General features: G+C 36.6%; 2 protein-coding genes across 2 annotated transcripts in view; one reads left to right on the top strand and one right to left on the bottom strand.

The window, feature by feature from the left end:
- The window catches only part of LOC150106581 (uncharacterized), a 267,472-nt gene that overhangs the window by 192,891 nt on the left and 62,309 nt on the right, over positions 1-12,272 (bottom strand). The gene's annotated exons all lie outside the window — the stretch shown is intronic.
- Positions 1-12,272, top strand: part of LOC150106582 (uncharacterized) — a 58,677-nt gene that overhangs the window by 33,836 nt on the left and 12,569 nt on the right. Inside the window, exon 4 of the mRNA XM_090392942.1 lies at positions 11,653-11,879. Within this exon, the coding sequence (XP_090249068.1) occupies positions 11,653-11,820 (168 nt within the window). The 3' untranslated portion in view covers positions 11,821-11,879. The remainder of the gene's footprint in view (positions 1-11,652; positions 11,880-12,272) is intronic.

The following is a 12,272-nucleotide window of genomic DNA, read 5'->3' as shown; positions in this document are numbered from 1 at the left end:
GTAGAGACTGTGGTTTGATGGGGGGAGGGGGTACACACGTTCTTGTACAGGTTTAATGGTTTTGAGTTGTGTCTTTTGGTTTTGGGGAAATGTTATGCAGCCCCTATAGTTGGCATGGTGTGGGCCTCCGCAATTTGCACACTTTTCTGGATGTGTGCGGGGTTTTTGGCATTCATTTGTTGCGTGTTTGCCACCACATTTCACACAACAAAATTCAGCTTTGCAGCATCATTGTGCATGCCCAAATTTTTGGCATCTATTGCATTGCTTTGTGGTTGATTTATGTTTTAATGATGCAACGTTTATGACTAAATCACAGATGGGCTGGAGATTGTATGTATGTTTTTGGTCTTTACTTATTTCCACTAGAATTAGGAGATAGAGTGTTTTATCAGTTCTCCACATTCTCCTGACTTTAGTTGGGATAAATCCCTTAAATTGGAGGTCTGCTGTGACTTCTATCTGTATTGTTTCAGTTACCCCTCTTAATACCACTTTTAGATTCTTATCATTGTTGAGAGCAAATGTGTGGTAGGGCAGGTTATTTTTATCTAGGAATTTGTTTATTTTTTCTGTAATCTGACGATGTTTTCGGCTGTATATACGTATCCCTTCTGCATTTGTAGCTTTCGTAAAGGTGATATCTGAAGATTTCAGCGAGGATGCAACGGACGTCCAGTGCTCCTTGCCCCTTAGGACGACTGGGGTACCCTTTCTTTAGGTTCACTATCTGGTTCTATTTCCGCTGTTTTGAGTGCATCTGCAGTAGAAGAGATTTTTCTCTTTTTGACTATTTGGAATTCTGTGTCGAGTTCCAAAAACTGCTGAGTGCTATCTTGGGATGAATCACGGTCTAGATTTATGGAGTGTCTTAATTCCAGTTGAGTTAGCATACTTTCTTCATTTAAAACATCCATCTTTGTCTTCTGTGACTGCAGTAGGGGGAATGTATCCAACAGCTTTACTTTCCCTGGCCAGTTGTTGCTCAGTTTTCCTAATCTTAGAAATTCTCTGTATACCTCCTCGAATATGGATTCATTTAGAGGTTTTGTGATGCTTGAATGGAGGTAAAATCTTGTTAGAATGAAGTTAGAATTGGGTCGAAGAACTCGATATAAATATCCTAGATCAAACGATCTACCAGCATATATCCCGTAGATCTAAATGATCTACCAGCATATGAAGTAAAAATTTGCACTTAAAGTTTTTGAGTAATAGTACTTACCAAAAAACTACTTTAATGGCGAGATCTAAAATCCGAAATCTGTCAGAGCTGCCTAGAATATATTGTTTGTCATGTGGAAGCGATATCTAAAGAAAAAAAAATAGTTCCAAAATTCAACACTAGGGTCGCTGTATGATGCATCGAATGTAGATATAGAAATTTTTCTGTGTTGTGTAAGAAGGAGAAAAGTGACAAGAATAAATAACACATTCTTATTCATTTCTATTATGCATTCACAGGCTGTAGTGTTCAATGTGCTGCCGTTCCAGGTATGCCACAAACTACATCCTTTGCACAGCGTGTTCAATGGCAGAGCGCTGCTGGTGGAGAATAATGCTGCATTATGCTGAAAGAAAGCATAACGCAGCATGTTGTCTTTCAGTGCTGGCAAATGATCAAGATGTCCCAATAAGCCCTGTCTTTAAGAAATTACCAGACCTAGAAGTCACATGGCGTCAGATCAGATGAACAAGGCGGCCATGCAGTGATGCATGGATGATCTGGAATCTGGTGATCTCATGAAATGTTATGAGTCTTACAACAGCACAGGTTCCAAGGGAGTGGAAGGAGAGTAAAATTGTTCCACTGCATAAAGGTGGTGATAAGGTTGTAGCTTCAAATTATAGGCCGGTCTGTATATCTGGAGTTGTGAAGGTATTGGAGAAATTGGTGAGAAGTAGGATACAGAAATGGGTAGATAACAGCAGCATTCTCTGTGGTTATCAGCATGGGTTTCTTAAAGGGAGATCATGTTTTATTAACTTATGTACCATACTACAGCAATAAATGGTATACGTGGGATCTGAGTCTGCAAGGTTTAATGTAATGAGTGGTGTACCACAAGGATCAGTGCTTGGTCCACTTTTATTAAATCTTTACATTAATAATATTAGGAAAGTTTTGACAAGTGACATACAGTTATTTGCTGATGATGCAAAGATAGGTAGGGTAATCAGGGATGCTGCTGATATGAAGTCTTTGCAGAATGATTAGAATAGGCTGGAACTGTGGGCAGAGGAATATGGGTATCAGTTCAATGTCAGTAAATGTAAAGTCATTCACTTCGGCAAGATTAGATATCCAATGTCGTATTATGGTGGGATTAAGCTAGAAGAAAGTAATGAGGCTAGGGATCTTGGAGTGTTAATAGATAGGAAGTTGAAGTTTAGGGGCCCATGTGGTAAAGATTGTAAATACAACTCAAAAGATATTTGCAATGCTGAAACGAATGTTAACATGTAAAGATAAGGATGTTATTTTGCCTCTTTCCAAGGCCTTGATAAGACCTCATTTGGACTATTTTGCACAGGTCTGGTCTCCTGGTTTCTGTCGTGATTCTGATATACCGGAGAGAGAGAGTACAAAGGCGTGTGTTAAAAATGATATCAGGATTGTGGAATACTGATTATGAAGACAGATTGAGAATTTGTAGACTTCAGATACTAGCAAACAGGAGAAAGAGGGGGTGATATGATTGAGACATACAAACTTCTGAAAGGGTCTTACAGGATTTCAATTGACGGAATTTTTCAATTTATGGAGGATGGGGAATGGATAAGAGGGCATCCTTGGAAGCTGAGAATGAAGGCCACCAAGAAGGATGTGAGGGCTAGAGTTTTCTTTCAGAGGGCGGTGCGTGATTGGAATGGATTGCCATTGGATGTTGTGAGTGCAAGCAGTGTGAATGAATTCAAGAATAAGTATGATAGCTGGTGCGTGTAGTATGTGGCCTCCCTCGATGAGTCTCTGACTCTCTGGAGGTCTCTCTTAATAATAATAATAATAATAATAATAATAATAATAATAATAATAATAATAATAATAATAATAATAATAATAATAATAACACAGTATCAAATACTTTGGACAGGAGAGATGCATATACAATGGTACACTTGGATTTTGCAAAAGCTTTTAATAGACTGCCACACAACAAACTGTTAAAAGAATTGAAACAGATGGGATTGGATAACAGACTTCTGAGTTGGATCAGTGACTGGCTGTCAGATAGTTATCAGAAAGTTGTACATGGGGATGTAGTATCTCGAAAAAAGGCAGATCATTAGTGGTGTACAGGAGGGGCAGTTTTAGGGCCACTGTTGTTCAATTTGTATGTTAATGATATCGGGATGACTTTAAGTAGTGATATGCAGCTGTTTGCAGATAATGCAAAACTGAGGAGAGCAATGCAGAGTTGAATGTTAATGGTCTTACAAGAGGACCTGAATAGACTGCATGAATATAGAGTAAGTGGAACTGTCAGTTCAATGTTGCAAAGTGTAAGGTTTGAGATTTGGTAAGCAACGATGGGATGCAAAGTATACACTTGGTGATGCAACTTTTAAGGAAGTAGAGGAGATGAAAGATCTAGGAGTGATAGAGAATCTGAAATTCAGGGGCCAAATTGCACAAGTTGTGAAGACATCATATTGGATAATATGATGTCTTCACAACGAAGCCAAGCATACTTGCTTGTAAGAGGAAATCAAAATTATCTAACCCACCACCTGCTTATAATAATGTACTAATATATACTATACGTTTACAATTGTTCATCATTTACAATCTTACAAAAACAAACAAACAAAAAAAAACTTGAGAACGAATTAAATGATGAGAGCATTTCCTTTTGTTTCAACTGTTGGAAAGTCGGAGTGGTAACATTAAGAACGAATTTCTTTTAATGAAACATATTAGCTCTCCAGCTAAAACGCTGCAGGTTCCAATCCTCCGATCCCGCTGTGGCCAGGGATATATGTGATGGTCTTTAGTTGTGAGGCCACTCCCCACGGTAATATATTGGTAAATAAATATGGAGTACTAGATATCTGTTAGTTTCATTTATATTTTAATATTTTTATACTCCATATTTCTTCATTATACTGCATACTGTTATTCAACAAAATATGACAGGCTGTCTTCATGATAGTAATTAAATCGCGCCAACTAAAAGATTTAATAAATCATAAAATGTCTGTGACAATGACCCTGTAATCATACAACGCGATTCATCTCATCAGAGCTTTTGATTTTCGGTTTATCTAATTGCGATATAACTGCGACGGAACAGATTTAATTCGTTCAAAAAATGACAGAAACGATATCATAGAAGAATAATGTAAAATAATTAAAGCACCGATGTATTCTTACCCCATTTAGTAATGGAACAGACAGATGGCGTGAGAACCGTGATATAAACAAATAAATAAATAACAATAAAACATCTCACTGGAAAATATTCAGATCGTCAGTTTAAATAATCAACATATAAAAATAAATTATAAACTCATATTTACTGGTTATAGCAGTGCTTAACAAGACAGTGAAGTTAATGAATAGGAGGTCTTCATAAAATCGAATATAATCATCCTGGCAACTACTAACCCTCTCTCTCTCTCTCTCTCTCTCGAGCGCGCGTGTTATACAAAATGAGATGTAATATGCTCGCTTGTAAAAAGAACACTACCTTCCCAATATAACTGCCGTGTTTTGATCCCTATTTGAATTTTAGAATATAAATACAGGGGTTGCCATAAATTAACTTTCCCTCTTTGGAGGTATCTGTAGCTAAAACTAATACACGGAATGAGACCACATTTTATATTGAGACTTTCGAAAGCGTGGGGAGATGATTTCTCCGAAAAACAAAAAAGAAGTTTAATGCCAGTAGTCGCCGACAGGGGAGATTTTGGCGCTGGCGGAGCCGAAACCAGTCAAATATTTGCAATAAATGCAAGTAAAAAGGATTATGCAAATTTTACTGTGCGTACGTGACAGTAATTCCATTAAAAAGGGATTAGGAACGTTCAGACAGTTATTCGAATGACTGACGAATTGTGCTCAATATGCCTCCTACCTTGCCTCAGCGTGCTTTACTTGTTAAGTTGTTTTACCTTAAACAGTGCAATACCGTAGCAGCCCTTCGGGAATTTAGAGGCTTCATAGCCTGCGTGCAGGTCCTATGTCAGCTGTAGTACTGAGAACTATGATTAAGAAGTTTGAAGAAACTGGATCACTAGGAGTTAGACCTGGCAGAGGACGGAAAGCAGTGCAAGAAGAGACAGTAACAGACGTTGCAACTGCGATGCTCGACGACACAGGGACCAGTACTGGCCCAAGCGCTCGTGCCATAATTACATTAAAGGCAGATAAAATGGAACAATAACATTTCGACGGGTGTAAGCGACAATCGCGTCACTCATTCCAGCGAGATATGTAGCGCGTTACAATGATAATAATAATAATAATAATTAAACTAAAACAACAATTTGAGAGAGTTCCAGACTGTACAATAAGCCATATCAAGTTTGAATGTAATTATCCGCTTGTTTTTAGAATCCGCCAGCGCAAATTTTCCCCTATCGGCGACTTTTGGTACTAAATATTTTTTTTCGAGGAAATCATTTCCTCATGCCTTCAAAAGTCTCAATATAAAATTTGGTCTCATTCCGTTTATTGGTTTTAGCTACAGATGCCTCCAAAGAGGGAAATTTATTTTATGGCCACCCTGTACAAATGAAAATCAGTATAGGATTTATTGTAAGCTATAATATTATGATTGATAATTTAAAAAAGAAGAAGAAGAAGAAGAAGAGAAACTTCACCTTTTGAATGTAGAATTTGATTATAATACGTGATTTTTGAATAAAACAAAATCAATCATTTTAATACAAATTTATTTATAAATAAATATCGCTATTATTCTGTGAAATATGAATATAAAATATATTTATATAATATAAAATAATATGTTTTAGCATTTTTTAAATTTTAATTTATAATTAAAATGTTTATTTAAAATATGATTTAATACACGTGAATTCTAATATATAAATGAAAATATAAATCAATTACTCATATCGCATATTGGGAGTTTCTCCGTGTGGTGACCGGGATAAGAATAACTCCACTGTAGCTCATGGATGTTGTATAAGGCGACTATAATGGGCACCTAGGGAGGCTAATAGATGGCAATGCATTATCCGCTTGTTTAACTGAGGCTGGCTATTGCTGTTACCCTCCTACCATGATCAGAGCTCATTGCTCAATAACACCCTTTCCTTACATTGTCTTCTACAGATAACGGGGAATATGAAACCATTCATGCTTCTTTAGACCAAGTAGCCAACCTTCCAGATATCAAGACCTATCTCGAAGTCACCGAGTTCACGTTCTGCCATACCACATGTGTTCAACTGCTACGGTGAAATACTGCATCTGTACACAGGTTTTTATGTTATTATCAAACCTGGAGTGTTCCAAAACTTCAAATAACAAGGGTTCCCTGACAATTATTGGTAGATAGTTTATACTCAGATACACTACTACGCTGTTGTGTGCATATCCGGGTTGCTTGTGTCGACTCTGCAATTTTTTTTTTTAATTTATTATTGAGTTATCATTACATATCATCACATTATGACATTACATTATCATTTGCATATTATTACATCCCATTCATTTAAATTTTCTTCCAAAATGATAAAACAGTGATGTCCTATGTATAACCCAAGAGCATTAGCTCATCCGGGTTACAAGGCGTGTAACAATTACACAGCATAAATAATCAGTGCCATAACGAGGGCGTGGCGAAAGAGGCGTCCGCCACGGGCCCAACTACGTTTGGGGCGTAAAACGTAAAAAATAAAAATAAATAAATAAATATAAAAGTCGGCTATTTTATATTGCATTTTCAAATGTCGGCAATACGACGCTTTAGACACACAAATTCTGCAACTCATTTTGATGGGGTTAATAGTAAGTATTTAACATATTGCATTTAGTAAAACGTAACTTATTATATTTACATTTTTCAAAATGTTTGGTTGGGGGGGGCGTACAGTAACGAGGGTATGAAGCACCTGTGGTGTAAATAATAAACAAAGTTCAGTAGTGAAATATAACCTTCCTGTTGAGTTAAATAACAAAAAACACTTGAAATGCGACACCCTTCTATTGAGAGAAACACTTTTTCAAAGCGTTTCATGCCGAATACAGAAACTATATAAAGTTCGGCGATTCCAAGCGTAAGCAAATACCTGGATACCGCAGCAACTGACCCTTAAGGTAGTGCAAGCTGAGGCAACTCATGTCAAAGGTGGAGCAAGCTCCGATCACTATTCTTGATATTTACCCATAATGTGAACTTAGCTCCTAGGAGCTGTATTATTGTTCTACATTATGAGAGAAGGTCACTACCCAGACCGGTTTCAACCTTTATTGAGGTGTATTTAAGTAAAGACCTCTCTAAAAATTAGATGATCCAGAAAGATCGCCCAACTCGGCGTTGTTCCACTCAGTGACAGGCCCACCCCGTCACCAAGAAGAACTTCTCAGCGTTGGCTCTGCCCAGTGGCAGGCTCACCCCATCACCAGACAGAGCAATAATCTCAGCGGTGGCCCTACCCAGAGACAGGCGAAAACCTACTGCAAGCAGAGCCTCTCATGTATCCATATCCAGCGTCCCCCTCTCATCAGTGAGTAGGTAGACTTAATTAATAATAATATAATACCAAGTTCTTAAAGTTCTTAAAAGAACTGGGCGATGGACTGAGTCCTTGACTCTTTATCCCGTCATCTGAATGAAGGAAATCTGTGTGGATGGGGTGTTATCGAGCTAAAAAGCTCAAGTCATGGCTGGGTAACGGCAATAGCCGAGCCTCAGTTAAAACTTCATGGGCTACAGCATTGCCATTTGTTACCCTGGAAGTCCTAAAAAGGACTAAGATCTTCCTTCCTTGTCTTCATAATAATACCAAGTTTGTAGCGAACAGAACACCTCTTGGCAATTCTCATAGAAGGGATGTAAGTTCTGTTTGTAGCGAACAGAACTTACATCCCTTCTATGAGAATTGCCAAGAGGTGTTCTAATAAATTACTGATTATATGAAGAGCCAAAGGCTTCAATTCCTTCAAAATTCAAGTAAACCAGTCTGGGTAGTGACCTTCTCTCATAATGTAGAACAATAATACAGCTCCTAGGAGCTAAGTTCACATTATGGGTAAATATCAAGAATAGTGATCGGAGCTTGCTCCACCTTTGACACGAGTTGCCTCAGCTTGCACTACCTAAAGGGTCAGTTGCTGCAGTATCCAGGTATTTGCTTACGCTTGGAAACGCCGAACTTTATATAGTTTCTGTATTCGGCATAAAACTCTTTCAGTTTCTTATTCGGCAAAGAAACAATATGGGATGTAATATCCCTTTAAGTGAAATAAGTTATGTCTCCGAATTGAAGCCTTTGGCTCTTCATATAATTAGTAACTTTTTCGAAGCGTTTCATTTAAAATCTTCATCACCTTTTTGTCTTAAATAACAGTTGCTGCATGAACAGTGGATTTACATCTCCCTGGATTATTTATCGCTGTAGGGTGAAGGACTGGAAGAGCTTGATGATCGTACTTAACTCAATTTTGAAATAGGGTATGGCTGAGGTAGTATTTAAGATCTCAATTCCAAATCTTGTTACAGATGTGGAAAAGAATGAAAAACACAAATCAGGATTGGTCTATCATACTACCTACGAATGTTTTCCTGTACTATGGAATTAACGCCACTCGTCCACTATAATTGCTATGTTCAGAAAATTCAAAGAAAATAACGAAATTGACACACACACACACACACACACACACACACACACACACACACACACACACACACACACACACACACACACACACACACACACACACACACACACACACACACACAGAGAGATTTTCTGGTAGCAAATATATTTTTCTCTTTAATCCATTCTCCTATTTAGGTTAGATTAAGAGTGTAAAGGCATTAAATGTCTTGCTCATTTATTTACCAATATATTAGCCCACGATAATATATTGGTAAGTAAATATGGAAGTACTAGATAGATGTCGTGTTCATTTGTTTCTAATGGATATTTTTATACTCCATATTTCATTATTATACTGCATACTGCTGTTCAACAAAATATGACAGGCTGTCTTTATGATAGTAATGAAAGCGTGCCAACTAAAAGATTTAATAAATCATTGATTTTATTAAATTGACTTATAACGTTGTGTAAAAAATCGGACATTCGAGAGCTTTTCGAGCGTTTACTAAGATACGTGGGCGCTTGTACAGTACTTATGATTTTCGGTTTCATAATTGATAACAGCAGCGCGCACGCGCAAGCATGTCGTTCAAAATGAAATGTAAGATGCGCCCTTGTTATATGTACAACGAATGCTACCTTTCCAATTTAATTGACGTGTTTTGATCCCTATTTGAATATCAGAATATAAATACAAATGAAAATAAGTATGAGATTTCTTTTAAACTATAATACTATAATTGATAATTAAAAAAAGAAAGAAAGAAACTTCGCCTTTTGAAATGTAGAAATTGATTATAATACACCATTTTTGAATAAAACAAAATCAATTATTAATTCCAATTTATTTATAAATCAACATTGCTATCATTTTGTAAAATATGAATATAAAAATATTTAAATAATATAAAATAATAAATTTTAATATTTTAATTTCAATTTATAAATAAATAACAATTCTATTTAAAATATTATTTCATACACCTGAATTCTAGCATATAAATGGCAATATAAATTAATTACTTCGCATATTGAGAGTGATACAATAAGTCCTTTTTAGGACTTCCAGAGTAACGAATGTCAATGCTGTAGCCAATGAAGTTTTAACTGAGGCTCGGCTTTTGCCGTTACCCAGCCATGACTAGAGCTTTTTAGCTCAATAACACTCCATCCACACAGATTTTCTTCATTCAGATGACGGGATAAAGAGATAAGGACTCAGTCCATCGCCCAGTTCTTTTAAGAACTGAGAGTGATACGAAAAAATCTGGGGTTGTTCGGGGGAATCGACCGTGAGATGCGGTGATTGATTTTATATGAGGCACATACATACATATAGGGTAACGGATGGCAATGCTGAACCAATGAAGTTTAACTGAGGTTCGGCTGTTGCTGTTACCCCCTCGGGTGATGAGTTATCCTTGGAGGGTAACGGATGGCAATGCTGAACCAATGAAGTTTAACTGAGGTTTGGCTGTTGCTGTTACCCCCTTGGATAATGAGTTTCGAGAGTCTGCTCTCTTGAGGTTTTTGTCTTAAGGGAACAATTTGAGTCTCCGGATAAGGATAGGAAACGACACAACAGCTTCACACATAATGCAGTGAAAATATAACTTGGCGAACGACGACTTAGCACTTATGTCGATAGAGATGTGTATTCACCAAGCTGGTTTGCGTGATGAAAAACCAGAGTTTCTGGGTAAAAAAAACTGCGACTTCTGTATAACGTTAACCAACTAGCCTAATTTCATTTGAAAAGACTTCATCAGCATTCCTCGCAGCCTAGATGGGATTCGAACCGACTTCTTTCTAACCAAATGGTTTCGTCGTTACAATAAGCTATAGATGCTCCTATAATTATATTTGCACTTATTATTTATTATATTATTAACGAGCAGGGAATTTATTATTATCTTAGGAAACACTAGTCCTTCTTGTTATACTGGAGTTTGGTTTTGAGTCAATTTTTTCTTCTTTTTGTTCTTTCCCTGATTCGTTTTTAATCAGTGTGTACATCTGATCTGAAAAAGAGTGGTAACTTAAGAGGATTTGTAGCAAGGCTTCTTTTTTAACCTATTTTTTCTTTATGAGAGTAGCCTCCGATATCTATAAAGCCTGCCAATAGGAAAGATAATGCAAATATAATCACATCATTCGTATATTGAAAATGGATTGGCAGGTAGCTCGTAGGATGTTATTAAAATAGTTAAGTTCAAAGCTAAGAGAACGGAATGGTATAGTGTAATTTAGATAATCGAAGAGGGTGGGTAAAGAAATTATTTAAAATAGGAATCAAAATGTTTGATTCATTTTATTTTCGGTCCTTTAATTCTTCTCTAGTAATAATTAATAAATAAGTAAGTAAATAAATAAATAAGTCATAACCGTTTGCTTCCCTCTGCGTATGCCCATGATTATGAATGAGCCATTTAGATTTTGGCCAAATTGTTTATTCATAGAAGGCTGTTAATCCTGACTACAGATCGACATTACAAATTAAGCAATTTGGCTTGTAATTTGGTCATTAAGAAATAATCGAACATTATTTGCATAGTCTGCGTATGATAATTCGGAGAATTGGCAGACTGTCTGTTTTGTTGGAGGAGAAACCCAAGTTTCAGGGTTTTATCAGAAAAAAGGATATCGTCCCTAGCGACGTGGGCACACAAACGGTAACACCGAACTGACCTTTCCTCATCAATCTGGTTCTTCATTTTTTTTGTAAGTATATTGCTTTAAAAAGATTTGATACTTTAAAGCTACTTTAGCTTACTTTAAGTTAATTTCTACTACTTGATTTTATTACTTGAAGTGCATTTGATTCTTAATAATCATAACCATTCTACATAGGAAATGGATTTGAATATAAAAGAAGATTATAAAGATTCTCATACTACAAAAATGGAAGAAGACGGGGATGAAACAAAAATCAAAGGAGACCATTCGACAGAAATCAAAGGAGACGATTCGACAGAAATCAAAGGAGACGATTCGACAGAAACCGAAGGAGACGATTAGACAGAAACCGAAGAAGGAGAGGATGCGATAGAAACCGAAGGAGACGATTCGACAAAAATGTGAGTACAGTTATGATAAAGATTTTGAAATATTAATATCGAAATATCTATTTTCAATCCTCACTCATTCTTCCTGCCTGAAGGATATGGCGAGTGAGACACCGCCTCACACGTCGCATCCGCGTAAACTGACTCTAATATATTTTCAATTTTTAGAATTAAATATTCTTATATTTATAATACATTTTTTGGGATAACTAAATTGTTATTATCGATAAATATCTGAATTTTAACATTGAGTATGATGTCTATCGAAACAAAGGATGAAGAAAGACCCGCCTGTAATTAGTGCTTTTATCTTTCTCTGTCCTCACAGTTCTTTCAAACTGCTTGGTTCTCATCAGAGACCAGGCAGAAACCATAAGAGGGAAAGAACCTTTCACGCTCTTTTAT

Source organism: Typopeltis vanoorti, chromosome 5 (genome assembly GCF_054136105.1).
Source record: "Typopeltis vanoorti isolate ZY-2024b chromosome 5, IOZ_Tvanoo_1.0, whole genome shotgun sequence".
Lineage (NCBI taxonomy): Eukaryota > Metazoa > Arthropoda > Arachnida > Uropygi > Thelyphonidae > Typopeltis > Typopeltis vanoorti.
The sequence above is the reverse complement of the archived record's forward strand: the minus strand, read 5'-3'. Positions and strand labels throughout refer to the sequence as shown.